This window comes from Ascaphus truei, chromosome 10 (assembly GCF_040206685.1).
Source record: "Ascaphus truei isolate aAscTru1 chromosome 10, aAscTru1.hap1, whole genome shotgun sequence".
Taxonomy (NCBI): Eukaryota; Metazoa; Chordata; class Amphibia; order Anura; family Ascaphidae; genus Ascaphus; species Ascaphus truei.
The window spans coordinates 29,284,432-29,307,080 of record NC_134492.1 but is presented as its reverse complement, the minus strand read 5'-3'; the positions used below and the strand labels follow the sequence as shown (position 1 = coordinate 29,307,080).

Below are 22,649 nucleotides of genomic sequence, written 5' to 3'. Positions count from 1 at the left end.
TAGGTTTTCTTTAATAAACAGAGACCAGAGGCTCTGTACATCTTTTAATAATACTTTTGGTTGCGGCAGCGGATAAATATATATATATATATATATATATATATACATACATACAGTGTTCGACAATCCTATACATTTGCACGCCCCGGGCGAGTGGATTTAACATCGTGGCGAGCTCCTATTGGCCCAAGCAGCACACGTGTGGTACTATGTGACGAGTAGATTTTTTTGTTCGGCGAATAGATTTTTTGGTGATGTCGACCACTGTATATATATATATATATATATTGTAACGGAGTACGGGTAAATATGAACTCATTTGAAGTACTTTGCAAAGGGTAAAGGTGGAAACGAAAAGTGTTATCACATAGCGCTTAAATCTAATTAGTGATAATCCTATAAGTGAGGATACGGCAAATATTAATTAATATAAAAGTGGCATAAAATAATTATTATACCCAATAGCCTTATAGGTGCTTAATAGTGCCTAATACCTCAACTCAATAGTGATTCAGTGCATATAAATAACATTAAGACACAAACAACTTAATCAGATGCTGCTCAACCTTTGATGGGGATTTCTTTCTCAATCCACGGGATTCTTACATGTCCAGAGAGATCAGGGAGCGCAAAAATCATGTAATAAAAAAACCATATACAAATTGTGCAATATGTCTTGAACCTTGATCTTGGGAGAGATTCTCATTCACCCAATAAAATGTATACTCACAGATTTCTCGTGTGTTAAGGTGTATGTAAAGGTTTCTTTGTGCTGCAATTACTCTGGGGTTATCACGTATAGGAACAGCATATGGTAGAATCCTCAAAGCATGTAAAAGATGTAAGGAAGAACGGACATAGTACAGTATAGACTGTAAAACACTTTATCTGCAGTAGAAAAGATAAAATCATACTCTCATGGTGCCTGAATTATATGCGCAGTTCGATCAAATGATCAACGCCTACAGCGGAGGGTTGCAGAGTGGTCTCTGCCCAGTGCACTCGGTACACTGGGGCACTACCGTCTCTCGTCTCCCGGAAGTTTCCCAGTGTACTAGAGATTCTCATTCACCCAATAAAATGTATACTCAGATTTCTCTGTGTTAAGGTGTATGTAAAGGTTTCTTTGTGCTGCAATTACTGTGGGCTTGTACTAGTAGCAGGATACGACGAGTAACAGTAGCCATACCAACTAATTGATCCAGCAAAGGACAGGAGGAAACAGCCTTAAATAGGAAGCAAGGGGGGGGGGGTGTCAGTGAGGACTGATGTGGATCAGCGGAGTCAATGTAGCAGTAGTAGCTCAAAGACATTCTGAGGCAGTGGAACTATCCAGGTGCTGATCTGTCTTGCTTCCCTGAGCAGTCAAGGCCATTGGGTTGGGCCCGGTGGGACTTGAACCTAAAAGTCGGAACCACAGCTGTCCCTTAGGTACAAAATCCACCTGAAGAAGGGATGTTTGTTGTCCTGACAGCTTGCACTAGTTTTATCCATGAGTTAGCTATTAAAGCTATCACTTCTACCTTTTATTTGTCCATCCTATGGGCTGACACTGTGCCATCTTCTATTAAACAAAAATTGTGAAACACTTAGTCAACATTTACTTGTGTTTGTCGGTGTCTGTCAGCTCCACTTAATATTAATCATGCCACTGCCCTTAGTTCACGCTCATAATAAGAGGGACTGACATTATCACGACTAACAAACGTGCTGTGTCAGTTCGTGACCAGTTCTCCAAAACCATAAAATGAAGGCGGGGGGCGGAGGGGAAGGGCACAGCCTGATGTGACAATGCAGGTTTCCCCATGTGTCTCAGTTTCTAGCTTGGGAATGAAGCTAGACTCTAACATTTGGTTTGCATATTAACAAACGGATATCCAGAATCTATTCCAAACTGGGTGTACTTTATAGACACAAATCCTGCCTAAGCCCCTTGGTCAGAAAGCGCATTGCACGGGAGATACTATTGCCAATGATTGACTATGGGGATATAGTGTATGGTACTGATGTAGCAAGACTCGCTGTCCTAGGTGACGCGGATTAACAAGCAAATTCCCTGAGGACACATGGAATGGGTCACCCTGCAGCATTAAATCTGTGCCATGACCGTATGTAGCACTGGCACCGGAGACAGTAAATATGGATACATTTTTACAGCACCCCAAATTCACCGCAACAAACTTGACATTCTTCACAACTCAATGGGGCTTATTCTACAAGCTCCGAAAGAGCTGATCTACGCAGTCTGCACGTAAAACCCTATTGAAGTAATGGTGCTTTCCGTGCAGACTGCGCTGATATGTCTTATTATGCAATTTCAATACCCAACATTATGATACAGTATGTTAATTGGACGAGGTTGGCTATCCCATGAGTCCAGACGCAACGTAACACTTTCCTGCTTATAGTCCCAATGTTCAATAAAGAGTACTTCTGGAACAATTTACCCGAGTCCTTCAAATCCGTAATGTTGTCACGTTACTTTGTGCCCAGAACATACTTGAAAACGAGAGATAACAATATATTTATTCCTGGTAAAATCTTTTATAACAAATAAATGTTAGTTAGGGAGGAGTTATAGGGAGCGGTTATATGGAGCAATAGGAGGAGTTATAGGGAGAGGTTATATGGGGTAATAGGAGAAGTTATAGAGAGCAGGTATATGGGGTAACAGGAGGAGTTATATGGCGTAATGGGAGGAGATATAGGGAGAGGTTATATGGAGCAATAGGAGAAGGTATAAGGTGCGTTTATATGGGGTAATAGGAGGCGTTGTATGGATCAATATGAGGAGTTATAGGGAGCGGTTATGTGATTAATAGGAGGAGTTATAGGGAGCGGGTATATGGGGTAAACGGAGGAGTTATAGGGAGAAGTTATACGGAGCAATAGGAGGAATTATAGGGAGAGGTTATATGGAGCAATAGGACTTATGGCAGTGGTTATATGGGGCAATAGGAGAACATATATGGGGTGGCTATATGGGGTAATAGGAGTTATAGGGAGTGGTTATATAGGGTAATAGGAGGAGTTATAGGGAGGAATTATTTGGAGCAAAAGAAGATGTTACAGGGATCTGTTATAAGGGGTAATAGGAGGAGTTATAGGGAGCGGTCTTTTTTTTTTTTTTAAAGCAGACACTCATAAAGATTTACATTGGAGGTGAAATTCTGATTAACAGGATGGGTGCAGGGCTTTGCTGTCTGCTGTATGCACCTGGTTTACTAAAGGATTTAATACACAGATGTCCCCAGCAGATAATAACAGAAATAAATTAGTTATCAATCAAAGCCACGTTTCAAATGTGTTACTTTTGCTTTTTTTAACCTTCTTTTCAGTGAAAGGAGAATACATCCAGTGGAACTTGAAGAAGAGCATGATGGGAGTTGAGGGGATGAGCCGTGAGACGGCGGCGTGCAGACGTCTACTCGTCCACTGCAGCAATCCAGTGTGTCCTGCAGAGCGTGACAGGTCCCACGAGCGGACGCTGCTAAACACAGCACACACAGATACCAGGTAGCGAGACACTCGCGGCGACATTTAGAGATGATCTCCCAACGACACAATCAGGCTGAACATGCTGCAAATGCTCAGTGCCTCTACTGCTGCTTCCGCGTCACGCGGCTCGTCTATAAATCTGCTTCCGCGTCACGCGGCTCGTCTATAAATCTGCTTCCGAGTCACGCGGCTCGTCTATAAATCTGCTTCCGAGTCACGCGGCTCGTCTATAAATCTGCTTCCGAGTCACGCGGCTCGTCTATAAATCTGCTTCCAAGTCACGCGGCTCGTCTATAAATCTGCTTCCGCGTCACGCGGCTTCTCTATAAATCTGCTTCCGAGTCACGCGGCTCGTCTATAAATCTGCTTCCGCGTCACGCGGCTCGTCTATAAATCTGCTTCCGAGTCACGCGGCTCGTCTATAAATCTGCTTCCGAGTCACGCAGCTTCTCTATAAATCTGCTTCCGAGTCACGCGGCTCGTCTATAAATCTACTTCCGAGTCACGCGGCTCGTCTATAAATCTGCGTCCGAGTCACGCGACTTCTCTATAAATCTGCTTCCGAGTCACGCGGCTCGTCTATAAATCTGCTTCCGAGTCACGCGGCTCGTCTATAAATCTGCTTCCGAGTCACGCGGCTCGTCTATAAATCTGCTTCCTAGTCACGCGGCTCGTCTATAAATCTGCTTCCGAGTCACGTGGCTCGTCTATAAATCTGCTTCCGAGTCACGCGGCTCGTCTATAAATCTGCTTCCGAGTCACGCGGCTTCTCTATAAATCTGCTTCCGAGTCACGCGGATTCTCTATAAATCTGCTTCCGCGTCACGCGGCTCGTCTATAAATCTGCTTCCGAGTCACGCGGCTCGTCTATAAATCTGCTTCCGAGTCACGCGACTCGTCTATAAATCTGCTTCCGAGTCACGCGGCTTCTCTATAAATCTGCTTCCGCGTCACGCGGCTCGTCTATAAATCTGCTTCCGAGTCATGCGGCTTCTCTATAAATCTGCTTCCGAGTCACGCGGCTCGTCTATAAATCTGCTTCCGAGTCACGCGGCTCGTCTATAAATCTGCTTCCGAGTCACGCGGCTTCTCTATAAATCTGCTTCCGAGTCACGCGGCTCGTCTATAAATCTGCTTCCGAGTCACGCGGCTCGTCTATAAATCTGCTTGCGAGTCACGCGGCTCGTCTATAAATCTGCTTCCGAGTCACGCGGCTCGTCTATAAATCTGCTTCCGAGTCACGCGGCTCGTCTATAAATCTGCTTCCGAGTCACGCGGCTTCTCTATAAATCTGCTTGCGAGTCACGCGGCTCGTCTATAAATCTGCTTCCGAGTCACGCGGCTCGTCTATAAATCTGCTTCCGAGTCATGCGGCTCGTCTATAAATCTGCTTCCGAGTCACGCGGCTTCTCTATAAATCTGCTTCCGCGTCACGCGGCTCGTCTATAAATCTGCTTCCGAGTCACGCGGCTTCTCTATAAATCTGCTTCCGAGTCACGCGGCTCGTCTATAAATCTGCTTCCGAGTCACGCGGCTCGTCTATAAATCTGCTTCCGAGTCACGCGGCTTCTCTATAAATCTGCTTCCGAGTCACGCGGCTCGTCTATAAATCTGCTTCCGCGTCACGTGGCTCGTCTATAAATCTGCTTCCGCGTCACGCGGCTCGTCTATAAATCTGCTTCCGAGTCACGCGGCTCGTCTATAAATCTGCCTCCGAGTCACGCGGCTCGTCTATAAATCTGCCTCCGAGTCACGCGGCTCGTCTATAAATCTGCGTCCGAGTAACGCGGCTCGTCTATAAATCTGCTTCCGCGTCACGCGGCTCGTCTATAAATCTGCTTCCGAGTCACGCGGCTCGTCTATAAATCTGCTTCCGCGTCACGCGGCTTCTCTATAAATCTGCTTCCGAGTCACGCGGCTCGTCTATAAATCTGCTTCCGAGTCACGCGGCTCGTCTATAAATCTGCTTCCGAGTCACGCGGCTCGTCTATAAATCTGCTTCCGCGTCACGCGGCTTGTCTATAAATCTGCTTCCGAGTCACGCGGCTCGTCTATAAATCTGCTTCCGAGTCACGCGGCTCGTATATAAATCTGCTTCCGCGTCACGCGGCTCGTCTATAAATCTGCCTCCGAGTCACGCGGCTCCTCTATAAATCTGCGTCCGAGTAACGCGGCTCGTCTATAAATCTGCTTCCGAGTCACGCGGCTTCTCTATAAATCTGCTTCCGAGTCACGCGGCTCGTCTATAAATCTGCTTCCGAGTCACGCAGCTTCTCTATAAATCTGCTTCCGAGTCACGCGGCTTCTCTATAAATCTGCTTCCGAGTCACGCGGCTTCTCTATAAATCTACTTCCGAGTCACGCGGCTTCTCTATAAATCTGCTTCCGAGTCACGCGCTTCTCTATAAATCTGCTTCCGCGTCACGCGGCTCGTCTATAAATCTGCTTCCGCGTCACGCGGCTCGTCTATAAATCTGCTTCCGCGTCACGCGGCTCGTCTATAAATCTGCTTCCGAGTCACGCGGCTCGTCTATAAATCTGCCTCCGAGTCACGCGGCTCGTCTATAAATCTGCTTCTGAGTCACGCGGCTTCTCTATAAATCTGCTTCCGAGTCACGCGGCTCGTCTATAAATCTGCTTCCGAGTCACGCGACTCGTCTATAAATCTGCTTCCGAGTCACGCGGCTCGTCTATAAATCTGCTTCCGAGTCACGCGGCTTCTCTATAAATCTGCTTCCGAGTCACGCGGCTTCTCTATAAATCTGCTTCCGAGTCACGCGGCTCGTCTATAAATCTGCTTCCGAGTCACGCGGCTCGTCTATAAATCTGCTTCCGAGTCACGCGGCTTCTCTATAAATCTGCTTCCGCGTCACGCGGCTTCTCTATAAATCTGCTTCCGAGTCACGCGGCTCGTCTATAAATCTGCTTCCGAGTCACGCGGCTCGTCTATAAATCTGCTTCCGAGTCACGCGCTTCTCTATAAATCTGCCTCCGAGTCACGCGGCTTCTCTATAAATCTGCGTCCGAGTCACGCGGCTTCTCTATAAATCTGCGTCCGAGTCACGCGGCTCGTCTATAAATCTGCGTCCGAGTCATGCGGCTTCTCTATAAATCTGCTTCCGAGTCACGCGGCTTCTCTATAAATCTGCTTCCGAGTCACGCGGCTCGTCTATAAATCTGCTTCCGAGTCACGCGGCTCGTCTATAAATCTGCTTCCGAGTCACGCGCTTCTCTATAAATCTGCCTCCGAGTCACGCGGCTCGTCTATAAATCTGCCTCCGAGTCACGCGGCTCGTCTATAAATCTGCTTCCGAGTCACGCGGTTCAACTACAAATCCGACAATTATACGCCAGTAAATGACAAATATTACTGAAGTACAAAACTGGCGAGGACTGTCTGTTAGTCTGTCACTTTAGGAGAACACGTGTTACCAAGTACAGATGAAATTACCCCATCGTTCTATCTTCTGCTCATGTATTGCGTGTCCCTCTGAGTTACATCCCATGGAAATATAGAAGGTGTGTGTGTGTGTGTGTGTGTGTGTGTGTGTGTGTGTGTGTGCGTGCGTGCGTGCTTGTGTGTGCGTGCGTGTGCGTGCGTGTGCGTGTGACCTATCTGAGCTATAAGGGAATTTGTGCAAAATGTGGACCCCACGTTAGTGAAGCAGCCATGACAAAAATCCACCAAACAACCTAATTCATAGTCATGTTGAAGCCTGTCTCTGGTTTTCATATAAATTGTCAGTTCTGCTCATGACAAATCTCTGTGTAAACATTTGGTATAAATTAATTTAACGAAAACACAGGCCTTTATTCTCTTAGTTGTTTCCTCGTTAATCTAAATGTTGCCAGATCCAAAACAAATGTCTGACATAGACGATCTCTCGGAATACAAGTCTACAAAGCGTTGAGTCCTCTATCTGCTCTTATTCCCTTCTCTGTGGCAGAGCCGCACAAAGTCGCCACACAAAGTCGCCACGCTGCCTTTATCTCAGGCCGCTGATACTATCTTATTCTTCTCATACATTTAACTCCCTCATTGCTGGCCAGCTGACAGTCGTCTCTGTTTTTCTTATGTTATATGGCACCAACACATAATGTAGCGTATTGCAGCTTGCGATATACGAGAGAGCAGCTAACACATAACAATGTCATTAATCAAACAAGATACAATCTGAGCTGTTCCTGTGCCGCAGAGCTGACAATCTTAATGGTTATGGGGAGACACAAGAGAAATGAGTTTGGGGGTTAGGAAAGCATGCAGATATTAGCGGCCTCTGCAGCACTGAAAGAGTTTATCTCACGTTATCACGACCCTCCCATGTAACATGCGATGAGTGTTCTGTCAGTAAGAGCAGTTATAAAACAAAGGTAATTAGGAGGCTGAGCACAAAGCAGGGGCCAGCGATCGCGCCGGATACTCGTTACCTTATTGTGAATCCCATAATGAGGGGGATGAAAGATGCCTGAAAAGAAGAGGATCAGAAATCCGACCTCTCTCCATCTCATGCCCAACGTTATTCCCAGGACAAGAACACATATTACTATATACAGAAATAAACAGCACAAGGTTCAGTGTAACCGTCACAAAGTCACAGGGCCCTGTCCTGTCCCGTCACAGAGTCCTGTCCCGTCACAGAGTCCTGTCCCGTCACAGAGTCCTGTCCCATCACAGAGTCCTGTCCCGTCACAGAGTCCTGTCCCGTCACAGAGTCCAGTCCCGTCACAGAGTCCTATCCTGTCACATCACTTGGTCTGGCCTGTCACAAGAGTCTCAACCATATCACATTGTCCTGTCACAGAGACCTGTCTTGTCCCATCATAGAAGCATGTCACATAGTCCTGTCTGGTCACAGAGTCATGTCCTGTTGGTAAGCAGTGATAATGCTCACCTCGTGATAGGGCACAGAAAGCCCCATTAAAGTTATTCTACTTACATAAAATCACCAGAATCCAGGACTCCAGTAAAGATGTAATCCCGGAGTGTTTCTGCACCGACCCCCGGGGGGACATCGTCACTGCACATTTCTAGCCTCCAAAGAGGCGTAAGTCACAATTATATCATTATCCCCCAGTTGTGGATGAGTAACACAGGCGCAAGCAGGCCGGGATCCAACACGCGCTTCTTCTATCAGCTGGGAACATTGGCGATACTTATGCTATGTTGTTGCAATATATTTGTGATACAGTATATAACAATGTATTGTGGTCCATTACAATATATATCAGTTATTACAAATTATTATTTTGTAATATTATATTGTAATGTATCATGAGATGTGATGATATATCGCGATATGTTGTTACTGTCACAGCCCACGACACAAGTAAAGTCTTGTTAAGTTTCTCAGTTGTCCCTCTGAGTGTTCTCTCTCTCTGTCTCACTCTCTCGCTCTGTCTCACTCTCTCCCTCTGTCTCACTCTCTCTGTCTCACTCTCTCCCTCTGTCTCACTCTCTCCCTCTGTCTCACTCTCTCCCTCTGTCTCACTCTCTCTCTCTGTCTCACTCTCTCTCTCTGTCTCACTCTCTCTCTCTCTCTCTGTCTCACTCTCTCTCTCTCTGTCTCACTCTCTCCCTGTCTCACTCTCTCCCTCTGTCTCACTCTCTCCCTCTGTCTCACTCTCTCCCTCTGTCTCACTCTCTCCCTCTGTCTCACTTTCTCCCTCTGTCTCACTCTCTCCCTCTGTCTCACTGTCTCCCTCTGTCTCACTCTCTCCCTGTCTCACTCTCTCTCTCTGTCTCACTCTCTCCCTGTCTCACTCTCTCCCTCTGTCTCACTCTCTCCCTCTGTCTCACTCTCTCCCTCTGTCTCACTCGCTCTCTCTGTCTCACTCTCTCCCTCTGTCTCACTCTCTCCCTCTGTCTCACTCTCTCCCTCTGTCTCACTCTCTCCCTCTGTCTCACTCTCTCCCTCTGTCTCATTCTCTCCCTCTGTCTCACTCTCTCCCTCTGTCTCACTCTCTCTCTCTGTCTCACTCTCTCGCTCTGTCTCTCTCTGTCTCTCATTGGCTCTGTTTCTGTCTCCCGCTCTCTCCAGGCCTGAGTTTCCCACCTCCCTCTCTTCGTGTCTGAACGGAGCTCACCCCCCGGATCACATCAAACAGGAGGGTCCCTGCAACTACTCGCACCTGTCCGTCCTCGCAGACGTCACAGACACAAGGGTAGCTCTGCTCCCTGGCACGGCCGCGTCTAACAATGGATTCACAAACTGTCTGTCATCGTGCCTGTTGGATTCCACGCACGGCCCCTCCCAGGGGTCACTGGCAGCCGGCAGCCCTCACACCTCCGATCGTCTCCAGCCCGGCAGCGTCAGGAGGAGATGCTCCTTTGGCGGAGTCGATATTGCGGAAATCATCCACGCCTCTCACCCATCGCTGCCCCCCTGTGTGAACAGACTGCGTGCTCCCCCTCCCAGCATCGCAGGCAGGGGTGCTAACCTCTGCCCCCCGAAAGCATCCCATCTGGAAGGTCTCTGCAGCCTTCCCTCTCCCACCTCGTGCCTCCCCCTCTCCAATAAGTGCGGGCACAGAGACCCGGAGAGAATAAATGTGCCGTGCTCGGAGGGCGGCTCCGGCCTTCTCCTGACCGCAGCCTCCAACGGCCAAGGCAAACTTGGCTTCCTGAAACAAGAGCCGCAGGACAACTGCCAACTGGGGCTGCCCCCTCCATACCCCCTCCATCTGCCCTGCGCCATGTCCCCCAAACCTCTGCCATCCCATGAAGGGGATGAGTCTGGGGCTGGAAAGGGGAGGCAGCTGTGCCGCTGGATAGACTGCACCGCCTCGTACGAGCAGCAGGAGGAGCTGGTGAGACACATTGAGAAGACGCACATCGACCAACGCAAAGGAGAGGACTTCACCTGCTTTTGGGCCGGATGCGCACGGCGCTATAAACCCTTCAACGCCCGCTACAAACTGCTCATCCACATGAGGGTGCACTCTGGGGAGAAGCCGAACAAGTGCATGGTAAGTGAGCGTCCCCTATACTCCCATGAATATAGTGTCACCGCCGAGTCTGATATGCGAGGGGGGGATTACAAAAAATGGACACATATAAATACACCATTACAGTTATTGTTTATTTTTAACGTATACACAGGAAGCCAAAGCCCCAAATGGTTTCTAACCAATGTCCTTTGGTGATGAGACTGTTTGTCAGAACTAGAACTGACTGGTTGTCCTTGTTTTATCTTGGCTTTGTCATTATGAAGCCGGTATTAAAGGAGTAGCTGATATGCTGAATTTAGTGGGCCCTGAGAAATAGGAAACATTCATTATTAAACAGAAGTAAAACGGTCACTTTTAGGGAGACCTTTATAGAGAGCTGATGACACCTTGTTTACACAGGACTGCCACTTTAATAGGGGGTCAGGAACAGAGCAATGTGTTTAATGTTACAGTAGAGAGAGGTGTTCTGTGCCATGTAAAGCCGTGTACAATATAAGGATGGAAGCAGAAGCTGCACAAGTAAACACGGAATCCTTCACCATAGAGAATACAATGTAACTGCTGTTGCAGACAGAAGGGTTTCTTGTACTGTAATTAGGCGCATGGGAGAGGGTGAGACAAGCTGTAGGGCATATTATTTGCCTTTTAATCAGGAAGGTGAGAAACTGACCAGACAAGTCTGATTTTAATTACTTTAATCATGTTTGTAATGTATTCTACACAGATACAGAACGTGAATGTAATACTTCTCTCTCTCTCTATATATATATATAGAATATATGTTCTATGTTTGCAGCCGACGGTGGGATATTCGCATGTATGTTTGCAAAGTTTGCAGCGTGTGATGTGGCATGGTATTGTACCGTTCTTGAACTTATTATGAAGTTTTCTGTTGACTAGCTTCTATCTGAGGTTTGGCGGTTCCCAGAATGTACGTTTTGGAGATTTGAGGGTTAATGTATTGCAATTTGTCATCCAGTTTGGGTTTTTGCAGATCTTTGATTATGTTTCGTATTTCTCACTGCTGCATGTGGCCACGTGTGGTATGCGCGTGGTTGTTTTCTTTCTTTTGGTGTTGGCGTGGGGCTTTTAGTGCAGATGTGATAGTTTTGGTAACAGTCTTTGTCTGGTTTTCCTTCTGCCCGAATGATTCAGTCAGGGAGGGTTGTGAGGTGTCTGCTCCGATCTTTAGTGTCAGAGCATATGCGGTGATATCGGATAGCCTGGCTGTGTATGATTGCTTATCTTTGTATGAGCGGAATGAAAGCTGGAGCTGTGAAGGTAACTACATCTGATGGTTTCTTGGATACAGATATGTGGAGTATGCCATTATTCTGTCACTCTCAACAATTTCCCCTCTCCCCGCCCCTGCTTTCCCCTCTCCCACTACTGCTGGATGCTTGGTTTTCTATGTGCAGTACGCCATATTGCTCACTGTCCCTTTAATCCATTTATTGCCCTGTCTGTTTATGTACCGTTCCTCTGCCCTTCTCTCTGATTCTACCTTCTCTTCTCCTAGATTATTATCTTGATTTTTGCATCTATTTGAACCCCACATTGGAAGAGAGAGAACTCTCAAAAGCTTGTCCTACAATATCAATTATTAGTCCAAATAAAAAAGGTGTCGCCTAATACTGCAGTACTCATTTACCCCGCGACCGGACTAACACGCCTACTTCTATTTCATACAAACCTCCAGCAGAGGCAGTGCCCGTTCCAAGCGCCACGTGCACACGCCACCAGACCACATTGCCCTTATTAAAAAGTAGCAGTTTCCCCTGCTTGTTTTTCGTGTGTCGCCCCCTCGCCCCTTTTCTTACAGCGATGGGAAGCATGGGGGTTTCCGGAGATGATACACACTATTTTCTGCCCCGGGGACGCACTGCTCCTGCAGATACTGTACTTACCGTGGAACGTAGCGCAGGTACCGCCCCCTCCTGAGAAAACAAAGTGACAGCTTAAACCTGCCTGGTAACATGCGGGCAAATAGGAAGCCGCGTGCATCATCCGTCGCAGCGTCCTATTGAACCATGTCACACAAGGGATTTAAGTAACCAGGAAGTACTGGCAAACAATGCATGACAGGCCCCCCTGGCAGGGTTGGGGGGCTCCTGCATGATGTGGGTGAGGGGCTCCTGCATGATGTGGGTAAGGGGCTTGATGTGGGTGAGGTGCTCCTGCATGATGTGGGCGAGGGGCATGATGTGGGCGAGGGGCTCCTGCATGATGTGGGCGAGGGGCTTGATGTGGGTGAGGTGCTCCTGCATGACATAGGTGAGGGGCTCCGGGTAAGGGGCTCCTGCATGATGTGGGCGAGGGGCTCCTGCATGATGTGGGCGAGGGGCTCCTGCATGACATAGGTGAGTGGCTCCGGGTAAGGGGCTCCTGCATGGGGTGGGCGAGGGGCTCCCGCATGATGTGGGCGAGGGGCTTGATGTGGGTGAGGTGCTCCTGCATGATGTGGGTGAGGGGCTCCGGGTAAGGGGCTCCTGCATGGGGTGGGCGAGGGGCTCCCGCATGATGTGGGCGAGGGGCTTCATGTGGGTGAGCGGCTCCTGTATGACGTGGGTGAGCGGCTCCTGTATGACGTGGGTGAGGGGCTCCGGGTAAGGGGCTCCTGCATGGGGTGGGCGAGGGGCTCCCGCATGATGAGGGTGTAGTGTCGCCAGGTGTCCAGTATTGAACTGGACTGTCCTGTATTTGGACATTCTGTCCAGTAAAAAATGAGAGGTAATACTGGACATGTATGTGCCTTGTATGACCTCTCTGGACATAGTAACTTCACCGGCATGTGGGGCCGTGGGATTTCCCCAAGCACGGAGAGAGCAGGGCTGCTGCTAGGGAACTGATCAGCTTCCTTCATCCTGATTGGCTGCTGCCGGGTAATGCAGCCAATCAGGAGGATGTGTCAGGAGCCTGGGGGTGGGGCCACGAGAGGAGGAAACAGCATGGAGCGGAGAGGTTTGTGTGTCTCTCGAGTGTGTCACACCTTTCACCATTGTGTCCAGTATTTTTGGAGAAGCCACCTGACAACCCTATGTGAGTGAGGGGCTCCTACATGGTGTGGGTGAGGGGCTCTTGCACCAACACAAAATCACCACAATACTCTGTGTGTTCCACATATACACACGTGTATGTGTATATATATATATATATATATATATATATATATATATAGTATAAATGTATCTACAGGGAGAAAGTGCAGAATATCAGTCTGAAAATGAAGCAAACCCCTCAAAATGGCAGCTGTGCCGCCCGGTCCGTGGGTGCACATTCTCTGGCGCTGAGCTTGTGGGCGCTCTGTCCCGATGTTCTCTGTGCGATCTCGTGGCAGAACAGACGACATTCTTAGTCTCTTTTTTCGACTCTTTGATAAGGTGAAACTAGGAATAAATCTGAAGCTGTCGGTCACGGGACAGAGGGACAGTGACAGAGCGAGAGTGACAAGGGACAGTCACAGTGAGAAGACCCCTCCAGTACCACAATCCCTGTTTTCGGCACTGTCCACCATGGCACTGAATGCGGTTGACTTGTTATGGGTTGAGAGTTCGCTCTATGGTATAAAAACACTACATTAGGATTGTCTGTGTCCTGCACCCAGCTTCCTCTCTGCTAACACTGCATCCTGCGCTCCCCACACTGCTTCAGTTTGTGCAAAGGGAATGCCCCTGCTTTGGAATTAGTAGCAGCTCAGAACTTTGAACAAGACGGGCAGTGACAGCAGGTCCCTTATCCCAAAGCTGTCCGACACATCAAAACGAATAATTCCTTCTGACACTCTGCTACCATATGCTGTAATAGACAAAGGAATTTACGAATTTGGGCTACTTAAGAACAGGAAATAGAGGAGACATTTTGATTGAAAAATAAATAGTCCTTTAAAATGCCAGTTAATCCTTTTATGATATTTCCACAAAGTGATCATGAGGTACAGTCCAGCAATAAAGGCTCATCCCTCCATCTGCTCCCAATTAGCTCCCTCCTATTCCACAGAAGAAAGTCCTCCTGTGTGTTACAGCAGATCCCGAGCTGCCAGGATCCACCATTCATGCTCTGCTAAATATTGCCATGAGAGCCCTGTCTCCACTCTGCGTTCGTTTTTTTTCCTTGGGCTGTGTCAGTAGTGAGAAGGAAACGACCTAATCTCTCAGCAATATCCTGTTATGTTTCATACTTAGCTTGTGTTATTTTAGTTATATTACATTTTAGATTCATCTGCATTATAATCAAAAAATGTATCCAACCCAAATAATGATGCAATGGCCTGCAAGACTCTCGCGTTTGAAGATTAATTTTCCTGCTTTCTTAGATTTGATGTTCCAGACAATCGGAATTTTGATTGTCTGAGACAGCAGAAATTAGCAAACTTATAATATGTTCTCATATGAAGACAAAATAACATCTCGCGTCCAAGCTATCCTCCCGTACTATCTGTTCAGCCTAAAGTATCGGCTGGAGATAGCAGCGTGAGGTTTGTTATGAGTGCAGTTCGAACGTGCGGGGAAACGGTTTCAGGCGAGGAGAATCCTGCTGGTGCAGCCAACACAACATAGACAAACTATTTCTTCAAAGTGCAGGTCTCCTCTGGGACAGGAGGTACAAAGTACATCTCTACGCACAAGTTCACAATGTAATTCTTTATGTGTTGTAACAGCCAAGAACAGAGGAGGAACACTGTTTCAAGTCCCATATGGTGGACCTTTCATCAGGTGATGTCCATATGGGACCTGAAACATTGTGCCTCCTCTGTTCTTGGTTGTCACATTAAATGGAGAATTGCATTGTGAACGTGTGAGTAGAGATGTACTTTGTACCTCTGTCCCAGAGGAGACCTGCACTGTGAGGAATTTGTTTGTTACTGATGTACAGTAGGACATCACAGAATAACACAGTATTTGCTCTATGAGGTGATCAAGTGAAATCTTTCTGTTTCTGTTTGAGGTTTCACTTAAATGTGTCGCTCTGCGCTGCCAGTGAAAGAATTCCTATGTATTGATAAACAGCAGGGCCCCGCTTCTCGGCGATCCGCTCATACGGCGGCACCGAGAAGGGGGCCGCCATCTTGATTTCTAACTCGCGCATGCGCAGAACGGGCGAGTGCGCCGGCACGCATGTGCAGACCGCAGGTTGCGCGCGCATACCATAGGTTGCACATGCACAGAACGGCAAAAATGAAGGCTTGCGCATGCGCAGAAGTGAAAATCGCCGGATCCGCTTTCCGGCGATTTTCAGTATACGGCGGGCCTCTGGAACGGAACCCGCCGTATACCAGAGGCCCTGCTGTATACTGTATTGTATTATTATTTCTATTTCGCCAATTATATATATTGCTCGTTAAATAAATAATATAGAGGGAAGAATGGTACAAATAAGCACAATTGGGGGATAGGAGTTCCTGCCCTCAAGAGCTTACAATCTAACTGGTGTGTAGGGAGGCATGCAGAGATATAAGAACTACCTGGAATGTTATGTCAAGGTGAAAAGGATGTGTTCATATTGCAAAGGACACATTATCCCATCGCTGAACGCTCTGCAAACCATCCTACAAAAATAGTAATAATGATATTATCACCTGCGAGAGTTACTGTGAGGCTTTGAAACCCTCTCCCCACACGTATCAGAGCTTAGGAAGGACCAAAGAATGGACTCCCTTGAGAACACACTGAGGCATTGGACATAGTGCAGGCGACGGAGCGTGCGGCCCGAACAAATGCAAGTAAGTGCGCCAGTCCGGCCATGCTGCGCGCTATGTGACGCATGCGGCAGGATTTTGAGCAGACCAAAAATTTAGATTTTTCGTGTGCGACGGCCGTGTTTGAGCCAATCAGGGCGAACCAGCCTGGTGACATCGCGGCCACGCCTCCCGGTCTCGCAAGTGATCTGCGTCCACAGATCGTGCAGGCGACAGGCGCGCTCGCCACCTTGCGCTCCGTCGCGCGCGGGCCTTCATTATGGCCGCAGCCTTAGGCTTCATACAGAATATTGGTTGGTTATCTCAGATGAAGGCTGACGATCCACAGGGAGAGGGTTTTATAGCCAGCGACTCAGATTAATAACCTCCACATGTTCATGTGGCCGAGTACTATATACACTAATATGTCCAGAACGCCCGCAACCAATCCGTGTGCACAAGGACTCATCTAGTGTATGGCCCAGGAGTGGATATAGTGATCTCCATGCTGAGGGGAGTCACAAACTCAGTGACTGCGGCACCTACTGCAAGTGTTAAAATAGTTGGCGTGCTGGATAAGGAGATCAGCACCTCGGAAGCTGAATGACGGAATGTGCAGAACATCAGTTAGAACATTCCGATAATATCTCTGGCAATGCAAAGAGTGGGGAATCTCTGGTGCATATTTGTCAGGAGAGAGTGAAGTGAAGTTACTCTGAGAAGCAGAGAAACAGTCTGGACCAGGGGTAGCTGAATCCGGTCATCAAGAGCTACAGTCCCAACGGGTCAGGTTTTCAGGATATCCGTGCTTCAGTACCAGTGGCTCAATCAATTGTTCAGTCGAAGACTGCACCACCTCTGCTGAAGCAGAGATCTTCTGTTGATAGCTCCTGAGGACTGGAGTTGGCCACTCCTGGTCTGGACATGTATTCTCTGCCCATGATAGTAACATAGTCGATTAGGTTGAAAAGAGGCATATGCCCCTCGAGTTCAACCTTTGGTAAATTCTACCCAGATTTATATATTCTTCTCCTTGGGATTCAAAAGGTCATTAATGAAACAGCACCAGATTTTCCAAATAAATAAATCCTGTGTCCCCAATGGGAACTTTATTTTGAGAAATTTGGAACCAGAAGACTAACATGATAAATTGCATATCACACGTTAAACACGCAGTGCATTGCAGATCACAGGTTAAACACACAGTGCATTGCAGATCACAGGTTAAACACGCAGTGCATTGCAGAGCACACGTTAATCACACAGTGCATTGCAGATCACAGGTTAAACACGCAGTGCATTGCAGAGCACACGTTAATCACACAGTGCATTGCAGATCACAGGTTAAACACGCAGTGCATTGCAGAGCACACGTTAATCACACAGTGCATTGCAGATCACAGGTTAAACACGCAGTGCATTGCAGAGCACAGGTTAAACACAGTGCATTGCAGAGCACAGGTTAAACACACAGTGCATTGCAGAGCACAGGTTAAACACACAGTGCATTGCAGAGCACACGTTAATCACACAGTGCATTGCAGATCACAGGTTAAACACGCAGTGCATTGCAGAGCACACGTTAATCACACAGTGCATTGCAGATCACAGGTTAAACACGCAGTGCATTGTAGAGCACAGGTTAAACACGCAGTGCATTGCAGATCACACGTTAAACACGCAGTGCATTGCAGAGCACACGTTAAACACACAGTACATTGCAGATCACACGTTAAACACACAGTACATTGCAGATCACACGTTAAACACACAGTGCATTGCAGATCACACGTTAAACACCTCATGCATTGCAGAGCACAGGTTAAACACGCAGTGCATTGCAGATCACAGATTAAACACGCAGGGCATTCTAGATCACAGAATAAACATGTGGTGTTTTGCAGAGCTCACACTAAACATGCAGTGTATTGCAGCACACACCTTAAACATGTGCATTGCAGAGCACATGTTACACACCTCATGCATCGCAGAGCACATGTTACACACCTCATGCATCGCAGAGCACGTTACACACCTCATGCATCGCAGAGCACATGTTACACACCTCATGCATCGCAGAGCACATGTTACACACCTCATGCATCGCAGAGCACATGTTACACACCTCATGCATCGCAGAGCACATGTTACACACCTCATGCATCGCAGAGCACATGTTACACACCTCATGCATCGCAGAGCACATGTTACACACCTCATGCATCGCAGAGCACATGTTACACACCTCATGCATCGCAGAGCACATGTTACACACCTCATGCATCGCAGAGCACATGTTACACACCTCATGCATCGCAGAGCACATGTTACACACCTCATGCATCGCAGAGCACATGTTACACACCTCATGCATCGCAGAGCACATGTTACACACCTCATGCATCGCAGAGCACATGTTACACACCTCATGCATCGTAGATCACATGTTACACACCTCATGCATCGTAGATCACATGTTATACACCTCATGCATTGCAGAGCACATGTTACACACCTCATGCATTGTAGAGCACATGTTAAACACGTGCTTTTCAGAGCACACATTACACGCCCTGTGCATTTCAGGCCCCTGTGGAATAGAATCCGTATGTAACGTTTGCTCATCTCCTCTGGATCCTGACAATAAATCTCTGCACAGCCTGCAAATAATTACCGAGTGTGGGATTCTGCAGAGCATTCTTCTTGTGGAAGTGACCACAAGGGGCCTCTCACCCGAAATCTATTACCTGCAGTAATCCTTCTCCAAGCGGAGATTACATGAAGGGGGCTTTACTCTTGGGGGAGAGGGAGGGTGGGGTGGGGGAGAGGGAGGGTGGGGTGGGGGGAGAGGGAGGGTGGGGGGGGAGAGAGGGTAGGGGGAGGATGTGGGGAGAGGGAGGGTGGGGGGGAGAGGGAGGGTGGGGGGGGGAGAGGGAGGGTGGGGGGGGAGAGGGAGGGTGGGGGGGGGAGAGGGAGGGTGGGGGGGGGAGAGGGAGGGTGGGGGGGGAGAGGGAGGGTGGGGGGGGGAGGGAGTGTGGGTGGGGGGGAGAGGGAGTGTGGGGGGGGGAGAGGGAGTGTGGGGGGGGAGAGGGAGTGTGGGGGGGGAGAGAGGGAGTGTGGGGGGAGGAGGAGAGGGAGTGTGGGGGGGAGATGTAGTGTGTGGGGGAGGAGGAGAGGGATTGTGTGGGGGGAGGAGAGGGAGTGTGTGGGGGGAGGGGGGAGTGTGTGGGGGGAGGGGGGAGTGTGGGGGGGAGGAGAGGGAGTGTGGGGGAGGAGAGGGAGTGTGGGGGAGGAGAGGGAGTGTGTGGGGGGAGGAGAGGGAGTGTGTGGGGAGGAGAGGGAGTGTGTGGGGGGAGGAGGGAGTGTGGGGGGGAGGAGAGGGAGTGTGGGGGAGGAGAGTGAGTGTGGGGGGGGAGGAGAGGGAGTGTGGGGGGGAGGAGAGGGAGTGTGGGGGGGGAGGAGAGGGAGTGTGGGGGGGGAGGAGAGGGAGTGTGGGGGGGGAGGAGAGGGAGTGGGGGGAGATGAGACGGAGGGGGGGAGATGAGACGGAGGGGGGGGGAGACAGAGTGGGGGGGGGAGGAGACGGAGTGGGGGGGGGAGGAGACGGAGTGGGGGGGGAGGAGACGGAGTGGGGGGGAGGGAGTGGGGGGAGAGGGAGTGGGGGAGGGGGAGTGGGGGGAGAGGGAGTGGGGGGAGGGGGAGAGGGAGTGGGGGGAGAGGGAGTGGGGGGAGAGGGAGTGGGGGGAGGGGGAGAGGGAGTGGGGGGAGAGGGAGTGGGGGGGAGGGGGAGAGGGAGTGGGGGGAGGGGGACAAAGTGTGGGGGGGAGAGGGACTGGGGGGAGGGGGAGTGGGGGGGAGAAAGTGTGGGGGGAGAGGGACTGTGGGGGGGAGAGGGACTGTGGGAGAGGGAGTGTGGGGGGAGAAGAGGAGTGTGGGGGGGAGGAGAGGGTAGGAGAGGGTGGGGGAGGGAGGAGAGGGAGGGTGGGGGGGGAGGAGAGTGAGGGTGGGGGGGGAGGAGAGGGAGGGTGGGGGGGGAGGAGAGGGAGGTGGGGGGGAGGAGAGGGAGGGTGGGGGGGAGGAGAGGGAGGGTGGGGGGGAGGAGAGGGAGGGTGGGGGGCGGAGGAGAGGGAGGGTGGGGGGGAGGAGAGGGAGGGTGGGGGGGGGGAGGAGAGGGAGGGTGGGGGGGGGAGGAGAGGGAGGGTGGGGGGGGGAGGAGAGGGAGGGTGGGGGGGGAGGAGAGGGAGGGGGGGGAGGAGAGGGAGGGTGGGTGGGGGAGGAGAGGGAGGGTGGGAGGGAAGCAATGAGAGGGAGGGTGATGGGGGGGAAGCAATGAGAGGGAGGGTGGTGGGGGGGAAGCAATGAGAGGGAGGGTGGTGGAGGAGAGGGAAGGTGGGGGGGGAGGAGAGGGAGGGTGGGTGGGGAGGAGAGGGAGGGTGGGGGGGGAGGAGAGGGAGGGTGGGGGGGGAGGAGAGGGAGGGTGGGGGGGGAGGAGAGGGATGGTGGGGGGGAGGAGAGGGAGGGTGGGGGGAAGCAATGAGAGGGAGGGTGGGGGGGAGGAGAGGGAGGGTGGGGGGGAAGCAATGAGAGGGAGGGTGGGGGGGAGGAGAGGGAGGGTGGGGGGGAAGCAATGAGAGGGAGGGTGGTGGGGGGGAAGCAATGAGAGGGAGGGTGGTGGGGGGGAAGCATTGAGAGGGAGGGTGGGGGTTGAGGAGAGGGAGGGTGGGGGGAGGAGAGGGAGGGTGGGGGGGAGGAGAGGGAGGGTGGGGGGGAGGAGAGGGTGGGGGGGAGGAGAGGGAGGGTGGGGGGGGAGGAGAGGGAGGGTGGGGGAGGGAGAGGAAGAGAGAGAGGGGGGAGGGAGAGAGAGGAAGAGAGATGGGGGATAGAGAGAGAGATACGGGGACAGCGGGAGGGAAAGAGAGAGGAGCCAAGTGTATCTACTTCCTACTTGCTGCCCTGGAGGATTCAGTGGGCCTGTTAGAGGCCTGTGGAGGGGGCCTGAAGAGCTGCCTGCTGTAGGGTGCCCACTGAGGTGCCTGTCGAGGAGCTTCCTTTCCACCGGCTTACAGCATGCTGCCTCAGATAGGCGCCTCCAAAGACAACTTCCAGCAGGCCCCTTGTGCACGGTTTGCCGGCAGGGTGCCAGTCCACTTTACTCACTGGGCCTGGGACAGTCCCAGGCCCTGGTTGAAGATATACACTGCTCTGCGCGTTACAGATACACACACTGCTCTGCGTGTTACAGCTACACACACTGCTCTGCGTGTTACAGATATACACTGCTCTCCGTGTTACAGATACACACTGCTCTGCGTGTTACAGATACACACTGCTCTCCGTGTTACAGATACACGCTGCTCTGCGTGTTACAGATACACACTGCTCTGCGTGTTACAGATACACACTGCTCTCCGTGTTACAGATACACGCTGCTCTGCGTGTTACAGATACACACTGCTCTGCGTGTTACAGATACACACTGCTCTCCGTGTTACAGATACACACTGCTCTGCGTGTTATAGATACACACTGCTCTCCGTGTTACAGATACACGCTGCTCTGCGTGTTACAGATACACACTGCTCTGCGTGTTACAGATACACACTGCTCTCCGTGTTACAGATACACGCTGCTCTGCGTGTTACAGATACACACTGCTCTGATTATTTATTCATAGTACAGGGCTCAGACCTTGAGCACTTCAGGTTTCCCTCCCTATGAGATCATCACGCGATGACATCATCCTAACCCTGCGGGAGCTTAATAAGACAAGAAGTGATATTTCGCTCTCTAACCAGTGATATGAGGGGTTATCTGTATACACAAGAGTTACAGAGGCCTTTTTCTGGTTTTAATCACAATTATTTAGGACCAGCTAATTGCTGGACAGTTCAAGCTACATCTGAACAAATGAGAAATGGAAGCATTACTGATTACTAAATGCCGCACAGAAAACATTTGGTAATTTGCATACTGTATAATAATAGGCTCCAGGTATAGACACACACAAGATGCACACACCGTTTTTACAGAATACACTAAATCGAGCAACATTTCAAGATGTTAATATTCTTACCTCAGGGAAAATAACTTTTATAATAAGTTCTGTACCTCATTTATTTGACACGTTAATGAGCTTGTTAAGGCAGGCGTAGTCAGCTTCCTTTTATCCCTGTATGCAGGAAAAAGGGAACCTAAGGCTACGTCCATAGAGGGGGGAGCCGCGCTGACGCTCCGCGAGGAGCCCCGTCATCCTCAATGAGGATGTCTTTAGAGGGGGCTCCCGTGAGCGTCCGCAGGCGTGCTGAGGCGCTGGGATTTTCAGCCAACAGCAGAGCCTGTTTCTCAGCGCGCTGTCGGCTGAAAACACCCAATCAGCACGAAGCAACGTCATGACGTCGACACCGTGACGTTGACGCTTCGCGGGCTATTGGCCCGGCGATGTCACTGCCCCGCCTCCCCCGCCCCCCCCCGATCACGCACGCTGGCTCGTCTGCCAGTCCATGGAATAGCTCCTGACCGAGCGGGCGAG

General features: G+C 50.2%; 1 protein-coding gene across 2 annotated transcripts in view; it reads left to right on the top strand.

The window, feature by feature from the left end:
- GLIS1 (GLIS family zinc finger 1) overlaps positions 1–22,649 on the top strand; it is a 141,525-nt gene that overhangs the window by 72,799 nt on the left and 46,077 nt on the right. For both annotated transcript variants that reach the window (XM_075616367.1, XM_075616368.1), the window contains exons 2-3: positions 3,339–3,516; positions 9,537–10,464. In XM_075616367.1, the coding sequence (XP_075472482.1) occupies positions 3,339–3,516; positions 9,537–10,464 (1,106 nt within the window). The remainder of the gene's footprint in view (positions 1–3,338; positions 3,517–9,536; positions 10,465–22,649) is intronic.